We start from the raw sequence: 22,609 nt of genomic DNA, 5'->3' as shown, positions 1-22,609 counted from the left end.
AGATTCTTTCCCCTTCAAATCACTTCAGAAAATTCTTGGCAGAAAGCCAGCTGATTTGTTTTGTTCGAATAGGGAGGTTTCATTTATCAGTACAGGAAAAGTACTCCTGCACTGTGCTGAATCGTTTGAATTCAGTTTCTGCATCGCAGACCAGTTGACTTTGTTACTCTTCCACTCACAAGAAATTTTTTAATGCAGTTACTAAAAAATATAGAAAAATGCAAATTTGAGAGAATGTAGCCCTATTACTTTCTTCACTGCAGTTTGTGATATAGTTTGCAATACGTGTGTGAACTGGAAAGCATTGGTCACAGATCAGGCTGGGAAATACAAATTAAGAAATGCAAGATAGTAAAAGCAGTGCAAGGAAGCAACTACACATGCCAAAATGAAATTGCAATCCACAAATCTTACAGTTCAGTTTCTTTTTTTTTCTTCTGAATGACTAAATCTACTAAATAAAGAACCCTCAGTGTAGAGATAAGATTTGTATTATTTTATTATAGACTTTTTAGTCCATTTTTCTAAATTCCTACTAAATTATTTCTAAAGGAAACTCTCTGAAAGTATTTTTAAAGTAATAGTGAAAGGTTCCTTGTGATTTACAATAAAGCAAAATGTTAAAAATCTTCCCAATTCTCTATTAAATCAGTATAACGTGTTCTGGGATATTTTTTTGTTACCTTTACAGTTTAGAAACTGTGTTTTTAGCTATAAAAATGGTAACATTTTCTATTTTTTATATATGTGTGCATGTGTACTTATTTATGTTTGAGAGGGAGAAATATTATATCTCAGTTTTTTAAACCATGATGCCTGAATGTCTTCCATAACTCTGAGGTGCTGACATTAGATATATTTTATTCTTCTGTCTACTCAGCAGGAAATGGATTTTATTTCTGTATCATATTACTGGAGGCATAGTCAGCTGAAGACTGAGATTTGCTGTTGTGCAGCCTGAAACTAAGGAGATGTGCAGAAAATCAAGGTATGGCCTCTTTCAAAGATAAGAGGGCAAATATTTGAATTGAGTAGGAAGGGAGAATGTTGATACGGCTTTCAAAATCCTTCCTTTTTCTTCAGCAGAATTAATCTTGTCCTGCTACAATCTGGCTTCAACTGTTCACTCTATTTTTAGTTACTAATCTTAGCCAGGTCCTCAAATAGCTCAGAGCTGGTGTTGTTTGTGTCTGATGTAAAACTGATACAGACTTGGCTGGTATTTTCATTCATGTTTCATAATCTCCCCTAGTGCATACATAAGACGGTGTCTTGGTGTGCTGGGAGGAGATATTTGTATTGCTGTGGAGTAGATCAGACACCCATGGTTTAACACTTCCAGTGCTCCTCATGTGACCGTGAAGGAGTAAGTGAAAACATTTTCATGAAAATGAAATTACTTGCTTACATGTAGCTGCAGAGAGATCTCACAGTAAGAAAGGTTCAGGAAGCTCTCTCTTAAGATTCCATAAGGGGAATCTCAGAGTAACCCTAAAGTTTCTCTCTTATTTGTGTATTAAGTCCTTAAAATCTTGTATGGCATGAAGACTGTGAGTGTAAGATAGAAGTAGTGGTTCAGTTGGTCCTTTGAGAAAACTGTTAATTCAAAATTAAGCCATTAAAGAGCTTTTCAAATGTCATTGATAGAAAGCCTGCTTCCACAAAAGAGAAAGAATATGTGTGTAGGACCTTGCAGGGAGTTTTTATTGATCAATTAAATTAAAATGGGCACAGTGAGGAAAAAATCTGCAAAAAAACCTATGAATAAGCCCATTAGTATTTCCTTGTAAAGTACTCATAGCTCTAATTACATTACATTTTCTTACACTGCTGTGTATGAGAATCATTAGTACAATTTAAAACATCAGATAAGAGTTAAGTTTTGAAATAAGATTTTTCTTCTTTTCTATGAAATAATGCATCTTTTCAGGCATCATAGGATTATAAATTCTCAGATTTAGAAAATAGGAATGTAGTTGTTAATTTTGGTTCTGTGTCTCTGAGAAATGCATTCAGCTATCCATACAATATTCCTGCATTCTTGTTCCTTTAACTTTACATAGGCATAAAATACTCCAAAATGAAACTGGTTGTTGAATGCAAGCACATTCAGCTTTACCTGTGGAAAAGATAAAACAAGTGTTATGATAAAATATTAAAGAAGGCAAATATGATTTTTATATGGTAACTTTTATGATGAAGATTTCTATGTAACTTTGCAACCATGAATATATTTAGGAATCTCTTGAGTATAAATATAATTTAAATGTCATCTCTGGATTAATTTTGGTAATAGACTACAGCAACATTACAGGTGAGTAAAGGACAGTGGAGAAATCTTCAGTAGACTCTTCAAAAGAAATTTCATTAAGTGCTTTATATGACCTGGCTTTTGGATAGGCTGTCAGGGTTGACAGTTCTATAACTAGTCTTCAAAAGAATGTCCTGGGAGTTACTTTGTTTAGAAAGGTAAATTTTTCTATTTTAATTCAGCCAAATGTTGACAGCCATAGGAATACTGTGTTCTTGAATACAAAACTGAATGATGCAGTATAGTACAATCAAAAGCCTATTACCTCATTCTTGTTTTAAATGTTATGCCAGGTGGGTAACTTTCATTTTGATATTTTAATGTTAGAAGCTCTTACCTCATGTTCAAAAAATGCATCTTCCAGTGTCTTTTCTCCAGTGCCACTCCCGACACCTTCAAACACAGCCTTGTATTCCTAAAAGCATAGACAACCATCCAATGGAAGTGAGGTACTTACGCATTCTGTGCAGTACAGATACCTTACATTACTTTATTAATCATAGAATCATTAAGGTTGGAAAAGAAAGACCTCTAGGATCATCAAATCCAGCCGTCAGCCCAACACCACCAGACCTCCTAAACCATGCCCTGAAGTGCCACATCCACACATCTTTTAAACACCTCTGGGGATGGCGACTCTACCACCTCGCTGGGTAGCCTGTTCCAGTGCCTGACCAGATCAATCTATCTATATCAATCTATCTACATTAAGTAATCTTTCTGTATAGAACTCATGTATAGATTACAGTTCTACATATATCAAAAGGTAAAAGCATATAGTCAGCAAAAAAAAAAAAAAAAGAAAAATCCTATTTGTTCTAGTATTTCTTACCATCATTTCCTACAACTTAATTTACTGAAAGCACTAAAAGAGGCTTATTGTAGAATGACACATGACCTTTCACTCCTTTAGACAGAGAGTACTCAACTTCTTGTTCAAATAGTAGCCGTCAGAGCCAGAGCTGTAAATGGAGCCAAAACCCTGGACTCTGATCCTCACATGGCTGCTCATTTTATTTCCGGTAGTCAGCTGGATTTGTTTTATCTGCATTAATATTGTATCTAAATAATTAGTCTGATATGTCATTGTGGAATATTCTGCCCAGATATATTTGACTTCATTTCTTACATGTTACATTTCTGTGTAATTTGCTTCTTTGTGTTTGTTTTGTTTTTCCTGTGAAGTAGCAGTGCAGTATAGATCTAGTACCATGGTTCCCAAATTCATCTAAATATCCCACCATCGCATGAACACACTTGCTCTGTACCACATTGACATGGTGACACATGCGTCTAACACTCTGCTCAGGCACAGGAACAAATGTGCATCTCCAGCTTTGTTTCTTCTGTGGAAAAAGCGTTAGACCAGACATAATTTTGTTTTGTGTACCTACGTGGAGGTAGCTTAAATATTATAGGTAGCCAGACTACCACAGGTAATTCATGGAGCAAGCGTTGCATATTGGTTCATCTTTAATAGCAGCACTAGTCGCATCAGTATGAGCAATTTCATCTCCTTCTTTGATTCAGTGAGTGATTTAGAGAAAACTTTTCAGAAGGGCATTTTTATGTTACAGTAGCAGTAGATCAGGTTCACAGTCATCTGTGACATGAACAGTTTGGTCAGTTTATTTTAAAATGACTTGTGGTTTTGCTCCAAAATCTTGGAGGCAGAAACTGTGAAGTGAAACTCAATTTGGGAAGGGTTAATGAAGTAGGAAGAGTTTTGTTTACTAGAATGGGATTACTTAAACATCACTGTAAAAGGAACTTTGTATTGCACTATGGTAATAATATATCTTCTGTCTTCATATGAAAGGCCTTTGATTTCATATACTGTATGGGACCTTTTATATCTTTACTAATTTTTTTCTCTTTCAGAAATGCATTTAACTTATGTGAATACCCTTTAAAATTTTGCTGACATCAAGAGATGTAAAGTATTTTATTTTGGCTTTTTGTTTTAAGAAATTAGATTACGTACTGCATAGTAATCTGCAACACACTTCACTTGCTCATAGTCATCTGCATTGGCCAACAGATGTAAGCCTTCTGGATACAGTTTTCCACAGGTTGGATACAGCTTCTTTCGGTCGTCTTTACTCAGCTCAGTACCAAATGAATTAATGGTGATGATAAAGGCACGTCTGTCTGCCTCAAACTTAATATGCAAAACAAAGAATAAAAAGGTGTTATTAGAGATCTCGTTCTGTATTCAGAGGGGATATGGTTTTTTTGGAATGCTAAACTATGGAAACTTGAAAAAAAAAGTGAACTTCAGAGCAGTAGAAACATACCTTATTTTAAGAATTGTAAATCTTTATTTGCAAATACTTGTTAATTTTTAACTAGAAAATCGAACAGTGTTTTGCAAGCACAGCTTTTATTCTGTAATATTTGTACTGAAAATATAATCTCTGCTACTTCCTCATTTCCCTACTTTGTTACCCAGACGTTTACAACAAAAATCTCCTCACACGCCCTTCTGAAGTTAAGAAATAATACTCAATAATAATAATAATAATAATAATAAAGGAAAGGACCAAGAATCAACAGTACTCTTCTGGGGTAACTCAGAGTGCTGTTGAGAGTAAAGTTGGAATGGAAATTCTGAAAAAAAAACCAGTTCCTGAATGCACATATTTAAAATGAATAATGTGAAGGGGACTATTTACTTGCCAAGTTAAAGTTTTCAGGTGTTTCAAGTAACAGTTAATTTTTAACATATAGAATCAAGGACTATATTTCTTCTGCCAGGTTTAGATGCCTGTAGTATCCGTATTTTCCCTGCAGCAGTAGACTGAAAGTCATTCTGGTGTCTAGATCTCAGGTTGTTCTTTTGTACAAGGCAAAATTTCACTTGCCATTCTTACAGTATGAACTAAAAATCTAATGGTAAATAAAAATAATCTTAATTCCGTCTGATTTAAATCTGCTTTTCTGTCTTGAGATCTAAATCGACTGTGGTTTTCTTTCTTTCCTTTATTACATACTTTCATGTTGTAAGAACAGCAGAGTCTTTGCTAATTGCAGGGATTATGCAAGAAAAGCTTCCAAGTGAAGGATATACAGTGTATGCACGTTTTAGGCAGCTTGAAAAATTTCTTATGCTGTGAATTTTTGAACTGTTTTAAGCAGAAAGGTACTGTTTTCTGCTGAATAGTAAGACTGCAGTTGCAACACAGTTCTGTAACTTTAGCAGTTAAGTATATACTCATAGATCCTACTCCTGTGTACTGGAACACACTGTAACAGGGACCCAGCTACCCTCTGGCACTGACTTCAGAGTAAGGAAAGTGAATATACAGTAGAGAAATAATGAGAAGAAAATAAGTGTGCTTGAAAAGATTGCTAGCTAATGAATAACAGGGCCAAATTTCACATGTCTTATTAATATGAACAGTGTATCAGCCCTAGTGAAAATGTTTCGGAAGGACAGGTGCTTTGGTTTTTTTAACTTGTTACAGCCCTGTAGGATCTAGGTGTTAGATTTGTAATGTTTTACTGGAAAAAAGGCATGCTCAGATACAATTGCAAATAATGCTAGCAGGTTTGGGGCCTAATTCTGTGGCTCCCAAATGGAGAAGATTTGCAGGATCAGTCCCATCCATTCAGACCTCTCAGTTCATCGAATTATTGTCACGTGCGGTCTTCCATAGTGAGTAAGGCCATGAGGCAGTTCTTTGGTGATTTGGGCCATTTAATTGCTGCAGGTAGAGGTGGAGTCACTGGATGACCATTTGCTAAGTGCTTTAGTTTCCATATGAGAAACTGAAGTAGCATGTCTGCTACTTGAGAATCAGCATGGGGCCCTGATAACAGGCACAGCACTGGCTGCAGTGCAATCCTGCAGCTTCTTGCCAGATTCAGGGTTAAACATGCGATGTTTGTTGTGCATGGTGGAAGAGAGATTGTCAGAACTTTTAATGTGGAAGGTTGGCACTGTGACTGGTGGTCAAGGAGCTGGGGAGCTAAATACCTCAGCCTCATTCTGATAGGGTCAGGTTGGTAGTCTTACATATAAGATTACGTATGAAATAGCAAGTATTCTTTTGAATAATGAAACTTTGGCTTTTTGTGAATTCAGCCATTAGTAATCTGCTCTATGTGTGTCTTCAGATTATTAAAATGTTATAGAAAAGGAAATCTACAGAAAAGTTTATCCTCCTAGCTGATTGACATTAGATAGGGATTTTAAAGAAGCTTATCATAGACCAAACTGTTATAAAGAGAGTTTTACAACATGCTTAAACTAATATTGGTAAGTAATCTGCTCTCAGCATGAATTTCTAGCTAAAAATGAACTTTTTGAAAAATCTGAACCAACTATGGAAAATGTCTTTACCTCTGCCAGCCAATCTCTTGATTTTTATTTTTCAGAAAAGAATAGTCAAAATACTTAATTTCTGGTCAATTTAACTTGATTAAGAATATTTTCTTTAGAATATAAACTGAAACATTATGACCTGGTTAAATAAACCATGAAATTGCATTCCCTTTTAGGACATTGTTTCATAAGATGTAATTTAGGCTCATTCTTCCTTCAAGGGTAAGCTTCCAGGGTTATTATCTCTCTCCTGTAATGTAGACCTTTAGTGTGATGTCATCATAGCTCAGTGAATTTTATTCAGCCAGTTTCCAGGGTGTAAGTTTTGCTTATTCAGAAAAAAAAAAAGACTCCTGGAAGAAAATGGGTGATCTGGTCTCAACCTCCGCAAAGAATTGTGATAAACCAGGTGGAAAAAAAAATGGAGCTGAATGCTGAGAACCCAGTTTTAGGAATTTCTGCATCTTTTATTACAATAACAGATATAAAAATATCATTCACTATGCTGCAGGTATGCTTTGGGGAGGATGACGTTAGGAATTTTGTATATCATGGAAAAAATAAATATTAAACTTTTCTGAGTTGAGATGAAAATAAAACATGTAATGTTGGACCTAGTTCCAAAGGTCACTCAACTCTAACTTCACTCAACCCTAACTTCAACTGCTAATTTTAATAGGAGAGTAAACAAACACAATAGTGCCATGAAGCTTAAAGATTATTGATTAATAAGTACACAGTAATGCTATACCTTAGCTATCCCAAATTTATTTTTGAGCTAGGAGGGATAAGAAAAATCCACTTTTTCTGTTTTTCTACATCATACAGAAGAATGTTAAGGGGCAACAGTTTGAGATTAGTGAACCATTTATTCTGTTCTGCTCTCTGTTATAGAAAAATATTAACTGAGGCTAACTCCTCCCTGGTAATGGACTAGCTGCTTGTCTAGTCAAGTGGTAAAAGTCATCCTAGAATAAAGTCTTCATTACATCTTAGAAAAACAGTTATTCAGAGGAGAAACAAACATTTGACAAATACCTTTGCAACTGGAGAGAGAAGGAACAGGAAAAACAAAGTAGCGTAATTATTAAAACATTGTAGAGTAGTTTCATGTACAAAGACCGAATTTTTCTTACCTCAAGAATAGGTCTCATGATTTCTGCTGTCGTACCACCTTGTTTTTCACAAAACTTATAGAATGCCTCAAGATAAGACTACATGAAAGAAGAAGAGAAATGTTTTAAATGCTACTTAAGACCTGGACCAACACAGCACATAGTTGTGAACTTAGTTTTTAAATACTTCCATTAACTTCGATAATTCTACCTATGAATTTAAATTCAAGTATGTGCTTAATTAACTTTGCTGGATTGAAAGTCGAAACATGAAAATGCAAATGTATTTTTATTACAATATGGGTGCAAATGTTTTTAAAAATTGTTACAGGACAAATATTAGGTTTTCTTTGCTCTCTAAAGAAGGAACTTATTGAGCTCCATTGAGCTTCTACTGCATAATAAGCAGACGGCTGAAGGAAACTCCTCATTTATAATATGGAGGAGGGGATTTGGGAATATGCCACGGCTGTTCGGACAGCACTATGAGGATACACAAACTAATCCCTACTGCTCTTCCCTAAACCCTGAATTAGGACAGAGCAGCGGACAAAGCTTCTGTAATACTGGTCTGCAGAGCCCTCTGGTCTGTTAAGGTTTCTGGCCTTTGCACCCATTTCAAAATACCTGTGCAGGAAGGACCCTAAATATCCCAGAGATGCTGTTCCCTCTGCCTCTCCATCCCCCAAAATACTGTCTTAGGAAGCATTTTTGTTGTAAAAATGCATTTGCTACAACTTCACACAATCTTGTTAAAAGAAGCTGTCACTAACCATGCAATTAAGTGAATTTTAAGTAGAGACATCTCAAGGGGGGTCTCCTGCATGGGATGATGCATTAGCTTCTGTATAGTGCTATGCGATAGTAGAGCTGAAACATAATTGATCACATTGACAGCTGAAGCAGAGGAGACAGGATATATTAATAATTTAGACGTGTTTGCAGAATGATCCCTCTGATACTTAGAAGAGTGAAAAGAAAAAAGAAAAAATAGATTTAATAAGTGTAAACATATGGTTATCCACACAGGATATAAGAATCAAATGGAAAAAGAGGGTCTAGATTAGTAGTACTGCGAAAGAATTAAAATACTTGGTCATAACTGATCTTGTGTTGAATGAGAGGAAGTAGCAGAATATTTATGAATCAAATATTGGCTTGGGAATTTATAAATATCATTTGTAGGACAAACAGAAGAGTTCTTTTCCCCTAGAGCGATCAGATCACTGTAAGAATACTTCCTAAAGTCTAGGGCATCCACTGCAAAAGAAAGATAACAAAGAATTTGGAGAGAATGTGCCAGGAGGAACAATTAACGGAATGAAATATGTATAGCCTTCAAAGAGACCATCCTAAGAGTGTTGACCTGTGTGCTAATATTTGTCAAATACTTTGCAAATGCAAGGCACATTAGATGCATATCCTTACAGCAGTAGCAATTCTAAAGATAATTTAGAAAGGAAGAAAACTATGCAAAATCCTTAAGTAAAAAAAAACAAAAAACTTTAGCTAGACTCAGAGCAATTAGACCTTTTCAAATGACATCTGCCTTTTATAAATAAAAATACATGTTAGCCAAAAGCCTGTCTAGGCTCGCTTAGGAGCTAACAGTTCTGTGGCATTTGGTGGATAACTGAGTTATTCATAAACAAATGTTTCTGGATATTAGCATGACATCTAAAGCATTTTCATTAATGAGATATTAAATTAGAATTTGGATGCAGGCCTAAAATTTGAAAACTTTCCATCCAGTGAAGTAGAAATGAAAGGAGATGGATTTGATTCTGGGACTTGTCATCAACCAGGTGACCTTAGACAGCTTGCTTTATCTCACCATGTGTCTGTTTCCCCCTCCACAAAACAGGGTTAATGATACTGAACTCCTTTTCTGAGTCACTTTGAAAACCCCCCAAGTATTATCACTATCTTGCAAGAACTTGCCTTGTACAGTTTGTTGCGCATTATTTCAATGTTTATTTCATCCAGGTCATTTTCAGACAAGCAGTCTTGAAAGAAAGCAGCTGAAAGCAGAATTTAATATATTTCAGTATAAGTCTATGTGCTGATAATATGCATCTCTATTGCCTTTCACCACTGTGTGAGCAAGGATCTGAGGTTTCTGTTTTACAAGAAAGAGTGATGTAACAGAGGAGAAGAGAAATCCTCTTGATTTTCCCCTTATCCTCCTACTCCCTCCTTTTTAATGAGAATCTGCTGTGAGGGAAATCAATCAGTGCTGCAGCCAGAGTCCACATCTCCAGAGAGAATCAGATGAGAAATGCTAATGAAAGCTCTAATCTTCTCTGAAGTGTATGGTTTGGGCATTGGGGAGATTTTCTAGTGAGGAACATGAAAGATAATTTTTTTCTTAAATGATGCAGGTGTTCCATAATTGTTACAGAGAATCATCTCTTCTATTTTCCTTCTTCCTCTTTGGGTATGTCTGTAGTGGGGGAAAGGCAACAGGTTGCAACTAGTAAGGGGCACCGGCTTTGACCTTGGCCATCTGTGCTTCCAGGTCCTCTGCAGAACTGGCTAAAGAGCAAGCTTTTGAACAGGGAGGTAGAGGATGAAGTTCATTTGTGCAGCTGGACCGCTTAAAAATACTGTACTCATAACCAAAAAAAGTATGCCAGTCCCTCACTGTTCCTAAGCTATGTCAGTGGGACAGATCAGCGCTGCCTGGCAGGGAGTGGTGTCTCAGACAGTGGCAATGGGAGATGTTGAGCCTGGCTGTGTTTTGTGGTCTTCTCCTCTTGTACTCTCCCAGCATCCAGTTTTTGATGAGCAGTATTAAAGGGTGTAGCCCTGACAGTTCCCTTTAGTATCTCTTTGTAGGTCCATTGTCTGAGGATTTGTCCCATTTTTAAAAAAATCTGGTACTACTCTCTGCTTTTAGAAACTTGTTTAGCAAAAAAAAAAAAAATTCCTGAAATTTACTACCAGCTGTGTAAAAAAAATAATTTTTATTTTACCTGTTTCAAAACTATTTTTCTGCTGTGATTTTGTCATCTAAAAGATTTGGTAAGCAACAGTTTGCAGCTTGCTGTGGACAAACCACTGTCCTCAGGACTTTGTAAACATTGTCTCTCTCTCCCTTTAGCCTTGTCCTCTCCAAACTTCAGTCCAGCCTTTTTAGTCTGTCCGCACACGGCGGCACTATGGCCTTGTTCATTTAGCTGTCCTGCTCTGTACATTCTCTGGTTTCACTGTACATGGTGTCAGTGCCCAGGTGCTGGTGCAGGGGCTGCAGGGAGGCATCTGTGAGGGGAGGCTGGGGCTGCCCTGTACAGACACAGCCGGCTCCAGCTGGCTCCAAGAGACCCACAGCAGGGCACAGCTGAGCCCCTCAGCCAAGCTGCTGCTGCCTCTGGGAAAATACATTTAAGAAAGGGCAAAAACCGCAGGATGTAGAGAGGAGGAGGGAAAAAATATCTGAGAAATGCCAAGGTCAGAGAAGGGGTCCCTCCATGATGCTGGAGCAGGTACTCTTTGCTGCCTGTGGAGGACGTGAGCTGGAGCAGATACTCCGACAGGAACTGCAGCCCATGGAGAGCCCTCGCTGGAGCAGAGGGTAAGTGTGAGGAGGAAGGAGTGGCAGAGAGAAACCGCCATGTACTGACTATAAACTCCCCCAGCTCCTTGTGCTGCTCATTGCCTCTCCAAAGGGACTGAGTGTAACCTGCAGTGATAACAAAGGGGCAAAGGAGGGGAGCCTGGAGCGAAGGAGTGGGAAAGCGGGGAGGAAAGGTGTTTTCCCTTTCCCCTAAATGTGTAAATGTTTGTTTGTTTGTTTCTGTTTGTTTCCTAATGCCTGAATCAGTAATTAAATGTATTAATATTACTCAACAATAAATCAAGTTAATTTTCCCCAAGTTGAATCTGTTTTGCCTGCAACAGTACTTGGTGGGTGATCTCAACCCACAAGCTCCTTTTGTTTCCCCACTGTTTTCTCCCCCCATTGCACTGGGGGCATGGGTTGAGCGAGTGGCTGGGTGGGAGTTTGGCGTCTGTCTGGGGCCAACCCAGTTTCATCCCGGTTTCAGAATGCGATGTTCCCAAGCCTTACTCTGTTTTGCTTTTAGATTTAGTTCTTCAAAATAAGGATTTTCTCTGTGTTTAAATCATGCCCGAATCCCAAGAGGGAATCTAGGTTCTACCACAACATCTAATATTTATTAGTAACTGTCTGCTTTTTGTTCCTTAGTGAGGGATAGGCAAGATTTCATCTTCCATTTTTTAATTATAGATGCAGGTGTTGAAATAAAAATCTAGATGTTCTAAATCAGTGGCTACTTTGGGTATAAAAGATCTCTATTGCACTTCTTGAGTAGCATGTTTTCTTTGTGTCTGCTACCCAAGGTTGATACAGAAGCTGTTAATAAATGTTACTAGAAAATGTCCTAAACACCACTTCAGAAGTACTTCATCCTTATGTTACCAAAACACAGCATATCCAGTGGAAAGCATGCTACTCCATCTGAGATATTCTTAAGAATACAGGACGAGTAGTTTCAAGAGGCAAATAAGAAATAATTTAGTCTTCCTACCTAATGGTGTGTCAACCAAAATTGCATTGAATAGCTCAGTGGGGTTTGAGGCAATGCTGACGGCTTCCATTTGCTCAAAACTCCCCAGTGGATGGCACTTGGGAACAAGTTCAGCTATGGGCCGCTGATGTAATGTGCCAGTTATTAAAAGAATTACATTGTCAATCATGTAGCTGTATCTGTATTTGAAAGAAAAAGAAATTAACCTTAGCTTTATAATTTCCTTTGAAAAAAATACAAAACCAAGATTCTTGAAAATTAGTAGTAATACAAAAGTCAGAAACAACCGCAGTATTTCCAGGTTTGTACATTCATTCTGTATCAATGTCTCATTTATCAAAAACAAACAGAAGTCTTTAAATAGCAAGTAGGTAACACACAGTATTCATTTTAAACACAACTGAGTTTGGGGAAGAGAAGTTTTAAAGAAAGGGAAACTGAAATGTGAATATAGTAAGCATAACAGCTGTGAAATGTAGATCCATTATAAGAAGTAACAATGAGTGGTATCAAAAAGTAAATCACCTGAGCTAGCAGCTTCTCTAGCTTGGGATTTCATTATTTCATATAGACCATCTGGACAGAGAAGATGTGCATGGGAATCTCAGTGCTAAAACTGAGTTCGTGCAGATAGACCAATCTTGAGGCTTTATTCATGCTCAGCTTGAAACATCCTCGCATGAGGAAACTAAGAACAGGTTCTCAGAGATTTCTTCTTTATTGCTGAAAGTTTATTTTTCAGTAGACGTTTTCTATCAGCCAAAAAAAAAAACTTTACTAGTTTTACTGTCAGAGAGGCTGATAAGAGTTTTGTAAGTGACTTGGATATGTAAAAGCTGTTCCCTTGGGTTGCTCATAACAAGGCTGCCAGTCTTCAGCTTGCATTATTGATTCAGAACACAGCTAGAGACATATAGGGATTAATATGATCTCACACAAAATCGGGGGGGGAGGGGGGGCTCAGAGACCTGGTGAACTGTAATTCTATCATTTAATAATTGTGTTAAATAAAACCAAGAGTGTGCAGAGATTGCGCATACATGTGTACACATTCTTGTCGATCAGTGTGAGAAAAGAGCTGTCATAATTTTCATATTTTCACTTCCATTTCTCTGAAGCTAAAGGTAAACTTTGTATGCCTCAGACCACAGCTGTCCTAGGGCAGTCTTTAAGATCCTGTTGATATATTCACCTAAGACCAGTCAGCTACACTGGACACGCTCCCCACTCACCCCCCAAAAAAAGTACTTTATTTTGCTGTTATGCTAAAAATACTCCTTAAAAGTAAGCTGAACACTCAGGTGTTCTTCTTATATTAAAAAGATAAGATCAAGGGGAGTAAACAGGTAAAATATCCTGCTGACATTTCACTAATCCATGTTGTTATACTGTTATAAAGCAGATCCTTGTTCTTAATGTTAAGCCATTCATTGACAAGTTTTATCTGTTTATAACTGTATTGAGATCAGAATTGTTTCTTCATCTGGCATCAAATGACATTTGTCCTTTTTCTGGTCTTAATGTTCAAATGGTATAAAAAGTATGGGAGGTAGTGTTCTTTCCCCCTTTAAAGAAAGATCTAGAACTTGTCACATGCCTAGGAATTAAGTCACTGCCCTGTACATCATAAAATTGCTAATCTTGCATGGGTCACCCCACAAACTGCAGTTTTGCAAGTTCTCTGACTTAAATGATGTTTGAAAATGATAACCATTTTTCTCAATCTCTACCACTCCTCCTGTCACTGTACACAGAAAAGATCTCCTTGTGTTCATTAAAATAAGTAGTTGCAAAGACAACAGCTCTTCGTATATATATTTTCAGAACTTATATTAGCAAATAAAGTATGTAAATTTTGCAGTATAAAAGTAATTTTGCCATTTTTGAAACATAGTACAATTTCAAGTATGATGCATTTACACTGTTTTAACTTGTAGCTATGCTTTTGCTTTGAGTCTATGTGGTAAGCTAGGTGGTAACATTTCTTACGTGATAAAATTCAGAAAAGTGGCAAGTGGTTCAAAAGCATGGTTTCTAAAGTAATGAAATTCCGTGAGTAGTTTTGCTTTCAGTTTATCATCGATGGTGGAAATAGTGAGAGGTCCAGTTTCATTAGCCAAGAAGTTGCCATAGTCTGTAGTCTGTAGATGTAACTTAAGATCTGAAATTAGATTCAAGGAAGATCATGGGAATAAACTGTTATTATATTGTTTACAAACCAAATAAAAAAACTTTTAAAATGTTTGTTTCTAACATTATATTTTCAAATTAAGGGTCTGCTCATACTCTGTTTAAAAGGTTTTGCCATAGATTTAACATAGAGTAAATGCATAATTACTGCGAATTTGTACTGCCTTCTACCAGTAAGACTTACTGCATGCCACACGAATGCACGAATAATTTATACCTTTGTCAGAAGTTTCACTGGCAACTTTAGTTTCTAGCCACACCAGGCACAGTGTTAATTACTGCTGTCCTGAGCCCCTTCCCAGTCAGGTTTGTTCAATGTTTTGATTCCTCTGATTTATTTAGGGCACCAATCTTGCACCATTATGTCAGTTGTTTTGTCTCCTGAATCCCTACAGACTGTTACCAATCAATAGGAATCATCCTTGAACTTTGTTAAGATCTTAAATTTTCATATGAAACATTTAAATCTCAGGTAAGACTATAATCTTATGTTATCAGGCTGCCCAACGAAGAGAGAACAAATCTTGCCTGCCTCAGATTCTGTGCTCCAAATGGGTTCTGCAGTGGGGCACTTGAAAGGGCACAGTTACACTGTTGTAGCATTTTTGGTTCAGCTTTGTCTGATTTATGGCTGCTACTACCAGATCCTAAGAAGCTGTTCCAGAAACCTGGGTTATCGTGACATATTCTGTCTAAGCTCCCAACCCTGATAAGTGAAAAAAATGGGTTGGTTAGGCAACAAAGTTGAAAGAAGCTTTTGTAATATCAAAGGATTCATTTGACAAATTTCCTCTGCTAGCTATTTTCTACCATGAGGCAAAAGTAAGGATTTGAATCAGTTCTTAGTGTTCAAAGCAGTTTAACATTTCCTTTTAGAAAAGCCCCTGCTATATTGCATAATTATGTTCAAAGGCTATATGAAAACTACTGTAAATTATAGATTGGGTTAATGTTATATGGTTTGGGCATTCATAATGGTTAGATTTCCAGATAAAATCTGAAGTGATGTTTAGGAAAAAAGACAGCAACACTCCCACTGACTGAAAAAAGGTGTACCTATAAGGGAAGTTAATATGCAGTTAGCAAGGTGTGCTTTTGTCAGTATAGTAGGTACTCTTTCCTAATTCCCCATGTCTATACTTTCTTCATATATAATAATGTTGCCGACACTGAGACTTGAAGCGAAAGAACTAGTACATTGCAAATTCAAACTCCTACATCTAGCACTCTAGCGTACTGAGATAGATAACCCTCAGTTTTCTATGCAGTTCAACTGCCGCTCGAGCTCATTTTAGCAATTATATCCACAGGCTCTTGGATAGGACAGCCTTACGCAGCTAGGTCTCTGAAACGGTTTGCATTTCTCTAGGCCTTTCTGCAACAGACTGAACTTATGTTAGCAGTGTAAGCTAATTGCTTCTTAAAATTATACAGGTTTTCACAAAACCATTGACAAAAGAAGGCAGAGGTAATAGGTCTTTCAATGGTCAGAGCCAGATATTAGGAAATAGCCGTAGTTTCAGTACAGGCTTCCATGTAGGAGGAAGAAAGAGAATCCAAATATGAAAAAAGAAAACCACTTAATTCAAGAAAGAGAGGAAGATACAAAAGATTAACAGACAAATAAAAATCACAGAATGGTAGGGGCTGGAAGGGACCTCTGGAGATCATCTTGTCCAACCCCCCCTGCTTGAGCAGGCACACCCAGAGCAGGTGGCACAGGAACATATCCAGGTGGGTTTTGAATGTCTCCAGCAAAGGAGACTCCACAACCTCCCTGGGCAGCCTGTGCCACTGCTCTGTCACCCTCACAGGAAAGAATTTTTTCCTCATATTCAGGTGGAACTTCCTGTGTTCCAGCTTGTGCCCGTTGCCCCTGTCCTGTCATTGGGCACAACTTAAAAGAGTCTGGCCCCATCATCCTGACACCCACCATTCAGATATATATAAGATTCCCCCTCAGTCTCTTGTCCAGGCTGAACAAAGCCAGGACTCAGCCTTTCCTCATAAGGGAGATGCTCCAGTCCCATGATCATCTTGGTAGCTCTCCGCTGGACTTGCTTAAGCAATTCCCTGTCCTTCTTAAACTGAGAGGCCCAGAACTAGACACAGTACTCCAGGTGTGGTCTCACTAGGACTGAGCAGAGGAGGAGGATAACCTCCCTCGACCTGCTGGCCACACTCCTTTTAATGCACACTTGGATACCGTTGGCCTTCTCAGCCACAAGAGCACATTGCTGGCTCAGGTTCACCTTGTCCACCAGCACTCCCAGGTCCTTCTCAACAGAGTTGCTTTCCAGTAGTTCATCCCCCAGCCTGTACTGGTGCATGGGGTTGTTCCTCCCCAGGTGCAGGATCTTGCACTTGCTCTTGCTGAATTTTGTCAGGTTCCCCTTGGCCCAGCTCTCCAGCCTGTCCAGGTCTCATTGGATGGCAGCACAGCCTTCTGGTGTATCAGCCACTCCTCCCAGCTGAATTATGTCCATTATTATGAATAATGCTGAATTATGCCCAGAAAGGAGTCTAAATATGTTAGACCAACTTTTAAAAAAATCACTAATATTTTCATATCTGTCCTGGTTTCAGCTGGGATAATTTTCTTTATAGTAGCTAGTATGAGGCTGTGTTTTGGATTTGTGCTGGAAACAGTGTTGATAATGCAGAGACGTTTCAGTTGTTGCTAAGTCGTGCTTATACTACGCAAGGACTTTTTCAGCTTCCCTTGCTCTGCCAGGTGCACAAGAAGCTGGGAGGAGGATGGCCAGGACAGCTGACCCCAACTGACCAAAGGGATATTCCATACCATAGGATGTCACGCTTGGCACATAAAGCTGGATGAAGCAGAAGGAAAGTGGGGACATTTGGAGTGACGGTATTTGTCTTCCTAAGCAACCATTACACTTAATGGAGCCCTGCTTTCCTGGAGATGGCTGAACACCTGCCCGCTGATGGGCAGTAGTGAATGGATTCCTTGTTTTGCTTTGCTTGTGTGCGTGGCTTTTGCTTTACCTGTTAAATTGTCTTTATCTCAACCCAGGTGTTTTCTCGCTTTTACTCTTCCAATTCTCTCCTCCGTCCCGCTGTGGGGGAGTGAGCAAGTGGCTGTGTGGTGCTTGGTTCTGGCTGGGGTTAAACCACAACAATATCATACCTACATTTCCTGTGAAAACTGATTTTTACTTTTTATTGCAAAGAAGGTAAAAATACCTGGCAGATGGCAGGATTAGATAATACTACCTCATTACATGCAGAGAGCTTCCTTCAATTCCTTTTCAGACAAACCACTACCTTGTGACACACTCTGTAAATGCATTCCGAACATGGTGGTTTTCAGAGGTTTAGTACCTAAAGCAGACTGCAAAACCCAAATATCTGCCCCAAACCATATTCTGAAGTGTGTTTAACATCATCATGAGATGAACAGAAACCAACCCAACTGATTAGGAGTAGTTTGAAAAGAGTGTTACCTTCCTCAGTTCTCTTATTGACTGAGTGGCTTCAAAATCCATGCCCTAATGTAAGGCATGAAAAATATTAGCTGTAACGCATTAAATAGCCCCAGCTGACTCTCAAAAGCTGTGGAGGAAATACTATGCCCAGGAATATTGGATTTATGACCCTGTCACTTCCACAGCCTGCTTTAGGGAAGTATTTCTTCTAAACAACTTAATAAATGCCAGCATGCATACTGTATGTAAGAGACAGTATTCAATCCTATTGCATGGCCTTGGCCAAAACAATTGAGAAAACAGACATCCACAAGCTCCAATACCATATAGCAGGAACGTCATAATCAGAGTTCACACCGTGACAGAGTTCGGTGCAGCTCAGAGACAGCTCTGCTGCTCTTAAATGATATTCTCTTGCCTGGTGGCATAAATAAGACCTGGGGACTAACACAGTCAGACACTTGTATTAGTAATGTGACCTGATGACCTGGCAGGAGTAGATGGCTGAGCATGACAAGGGCTTCAGACATTCCTGTTCACCAAAACTTTTTAGTGGTGGTAGCAGCTCCTTTTCTCAGGGACTCTTGGAGACCTATGCAAGACCCTGGGCTTTTCAGCACATCCTCAAGATCCCTAGGAAAGAAAATTCCTGTATTTCAGCTGTCAGTATTATTGCCATCCACCTGCACTGTGTATTTCCGCATACAGTTATATGCAGGGAAATCATATGTAGCAAACGTATGACTTAAAAAATTTGATTTTAAATCACATGATTTTACTCACAATTGAACAACATCCAAACACAACATTATGTCTAAAGGGAATTAATGCATGGAGGGAGACTAGTTTAAGATGAATGCAGTTAAGACAGGAATGATGCTAATCAGAAAGAAGGAATATCGTGAGAACTTGAACAAAACCTTAACCTGGTCTCTCAGCATCAACCACATGGAGTCTTGTCTGACTCCTCACTTTGATAGCCAACTACCTGCAGTTTTCAGTTACACTGTTAGTTCCATGACCACATGCTGGAGTGTCCTGGATCTGGCAAGTTAAGTGAACTTATTTCAGTGATGCTGGGAGCAGAGCTGGGCTGCTTGTCCTTCTGAGGAAGCAAGGAAAGAATAAACAGGATTTAACCACCACCCCCCATACTCTACTTCAAAGACTGTCAGCAGAGTTCCTCTGAAGATCCCATTCACATGAAAGAGATGGTGACATAGGGCCAAACTAGTAGCATGCCATGTTGCAGAGGTTTCAGCCAGTGTTTCAGCTCACAAAGTAGCCCCATGGAAATTATAACAATTCAAGCCCAAAAGGATGTCTAAGTTAAGCTGAAGGCCTGCTCTCCTCTCTGTGTGGCCCTGAATTGAGAGGACACAATGGTATCATCAGTCAATTAGCATCCTCATTTTTTTCTTTCCCTCTCACTGTTAAACTTACTCTGTGATTATCAAGCAGATGTAAAGCACTAACCTACAGTTCTTCTTGTGGTTCTTCTGTACTGACATTATGGTTTCCCCTCTAGAGATATGAAAACCACTTTGAAATTAAAAGATCTTTTTGATTCTATTTATGGGTTACTTGGGGTTGGTTTGATTCTGCCTCTGCTTGTTTGTTTTAGCATATTTATAATATTTTTAACTTAGGCCGGTTTTTGTGGTGTGGTGCTATACCACAGAATGCAGAATGGGATAAATTTATTACCTTTTAATGTGAAGATGTGAACTGAAGGCACTATTGGACAAGCACAATAGCACTACAGTACAAATCCACATGCTGGAACTTTTAACTGGAGACAAAATACAATGTACGCATAAAGCTCCATTTTTTACTTTAGAGATAAGGGTCTGGTTTTGGTGCACTATACACTCGTGGTGCAAGTTCAATATTACAGTATCCTATACGTGCAGAGAGATAAGTGTTTTTAGCCTCGTGTAAAAATCCAATACTTTGTATATTTTTGTTATGAATAATACATTTGGTAGATAACGGGTGGGAATCTGTTAGATACCTAAAAGAAGCAGAAAATGTTACACTGGAGAAAGAGATGTAGCTGAATAGAGAAAAAAGGGAAGTAATAGTGGGTAGTAGAGATGTGCTCATAGGCGGGTTGACGAAGGCTGCTGCTTCTGTTGCTGAAATAATATGCATTCTAAAATTGAATTAATATTAGAAGAAGGTGCCAAAATAAAAAGTCAATGTTCTTTCTACTATAAATCATAATTGTTCTTAACTATTCTTAACATAAGCAAGTATTTTTCTGGGAAGGATGAGGGAAATCCTTTTTTCTTGTATGTTTTAAAAAGTATTTAAACCTGTATATTTTCATCTTATTCAAAAGTAACCAGAATTTTATAGTTGTTTTTTTTTCCTTCATGGAGCCTTTGATGACATTATTTATTAAGCTCATCTGCAGAGACAAGTGGAGTAAGAACAAAGCTTAATAATTCCATCATTCTGTCCTTTGTGTCTTTTACAAATATTTGAAGCTGTATTAGCTTTTTCTGAAGTCTGTATATTCATGGAGCAGAACTTTTTGACTTAATTGAATACAATATGAAGAGTGTCTGTAGAGTCTTTAAGTTGCATAGATCACAACTGCTGGTACAAATAGGCTACAGAAACTCTTAGTTTTGTCCAGCTGACATAAAGGATAGATATCAGTTCTCAGAGTAAGTGTATACATGTGTTTTGTGTGTCTAAACTGCTCTCCAGCTTATCAGCTGAAGTAGGTACATGCACTTGGTCGGTTGAACAGTCTCTAGATCCCATTGACTGTACTGACAATCTCTTCTTTAACTATGAGATGAACTTTATCCTGCTGGCAGAGAAATCCGTACATGTATCTATTTAAATGTAGTTCTTCTAATCTGCAAGATGAATGGCATGTAATCTTCCCAGACTTAGGTTTTTTTATTAATAATTTAGAGAGCCTCAAATCTCAGTTGTATATGGGAATCATCAGGTTCTGCATTTATCATTTCCCCAAATCCATTACTGCATACGCAAAGCAACCAATGCTCATAACAGAGTGAAATTATTATTTCTCCTTGTTCCTTTTTCAGATTAACATACTGCATGTTATAGGAATTATTTCAGTGCACAATCATAGCTTTTGTCTGGAGTCAGGAAAATAAACTTATTTTTCTCTAGAAAGGTGATTTTTTTTCTGTTGCATTTTTTTCTTGCCAATGTCTATAGGTATGTTGTGTTTCTTTGTACAAGTCTGTCTTCATCAGGCTGTGACCAGTCTTGGCCACAGAAAGCTGTTTTGGAAACTAGTGTGTGTTGTCTTTATTACTGTGGCAAAGTCACCTTGAAAAAAGCTTTTTTCTTTTTTTTAAAAAAACTTGAGAATATTTCAGTTTTATCTTTGTGAAGTCTAGTTTTCTCTTCCTGGTAAGTGGAATGTCTCCCACTGCCCTAAAACCCATGAAGTAATAAAGTACTAAATGATATCTTTTATAAAGAAACTCAGTGCCAAATGGTAAGCTTTTAATAAGATTTTGCCGACTGTTTTATCCAACTGAAATGATATGAAACTTCTATACTTGAACAGTTCTATATCATAGTTAAAATCTGTGAGAAGGTTACCAATCTCCGTAGGAAATCTATTGATGAGATTTCCAAACTTTATCAGTAAACTAGAAAATCCCATCATCTGGACTGCTTTGCAAATCAGTCTCTACAATCTTAGGTTAATTTCTATGGAAAGCTATTAACTTAAATATGAGAACAAGCACATCAGGGTTATCTCTGGTTTTTAAGATAAGCTCTCAATACTTCAGTCTTTACCTTCTCTTCTTCAAAGGTCTAAGCAACAGCTTTTCTTCCTAAATAAAATAAACAGCAGACTTACCTTCTAGTGTCTCGCACTGGGCTAAATTGACATAGTCTGCACTTGTCAAGATCCCGGCTTTGAACCCTCGGACCAGACCCTCCAAGTAGCCGTGGTCCACATTGAAGTAAAACTCTGAGTATCCTGGCATGGAGAAAAGGAGATTTAATTTCTCTGCTGGATACTTGGAGGTAGTGAATATTTGCCACCAACTGTTTTTCTCCTCTTTGGAAGGAGTGACAAATAGTCACTGATTTCCTGCCAGCCTATGATTGTGTTTTACCAACTGGTTTCTTCCTGTTTCTTGCTCCTAATGTAGTTCCAGTATAGTTGATGCTTACAAAACAGCCAGCCAGCAAATCCAACTCTGTCCTGTCAAAGCCAGAAAATGAACCTATTATTGTTGAAAGAGAAGCCAAAAGGAAGTATAAGATTTAACCATTGCTTACAAGAATGCTCTGTACTGACTGGAGAATGAGAACGCATATTGCAAAGCTTGATAGCATTTTTACATTCTTAAATGCCTTATAAACAGGAAGTTATCTGTGAATACCTGATGAAAAAATATTTCTGCACTAAAATGGTGGACTGTGGTAGAACATAGCCTTTTCAGGGAATTTAGATGGTGTTGTAGTACCTCTGTATACCTTTTGTTTTTTAACATTCTTGATTGCTGGAAATTTTCTGCTGCTCGTCTCTATCAATGATATATATACGAATTATAAGATCCTTCTAATAATTAGAGTGAATCATGCCCTTAGGTGAAAGGTCTTTGAAAGGTTTGACTTTCATTAGCCTTTAAACTGAGTATCCAGAACTTACCTCA

At 37.9% G+C, this 22,609-nt stretch overlaps 1 protein-coding gene across 1 annotated transcript; it reads right to left on the bottom strand.

Annotated features, from left to right (window-relative positions):
* Positions 1-1,685: 1,685 nt before the first annotated feature.
* Positions 1,686-22,029, bottom strand: ATP6V0D2 (ATPase H+ transporting V0 subunit d2). The gene is made up of 8 exons (XM_075085335.1): positions 21,805-22,029; positions 14,293-14,464; positions 12,304-12,482; positions 9,695-9,774; positions 7,775-7,852; positions 4,296-4,472; positions 2,649-2,726; positions 1,686-2,119 (listed from the first exon to the last, which is right to left on the bottom strand). The coding sequence occupies exons 1-8, from the start codon at positions 21,932-21,934 to the stop codon at positions 1,958-1,960; spliced, it is 1,056 nt and encodes a 351-aa protein (XP_074941436.1). The 5' UTR covers positions 21,935-22,029; the 3' UTR covers positions 1,686-1,957.
* Between the last annotated feature and the right edge of the window lie 580 nt (positions 22,030-22,609).

The sequence above is a fragment of the Phalacrocorax aristotelis genome, chromosome 2 (assembly GCF_949628215.1).
Source record: "Phalacrocorax aristotelis chromosome 2, bGulAri2.1, whole genome shotgun sequence".
Taxonomy (NCBI): domain Eukaryota; kingdom Metazoa; phylum Chordata; class Aves; order Suliformes; family Phalacrocoracidae; genus Phalacrocorax; species Phalacrocorax aristotelis.
The sequence above is the reverse complement of the archived record's forward strand: the minus strand, read 5'-3'. Positions and strand labels throughout refer to the sequence as shown.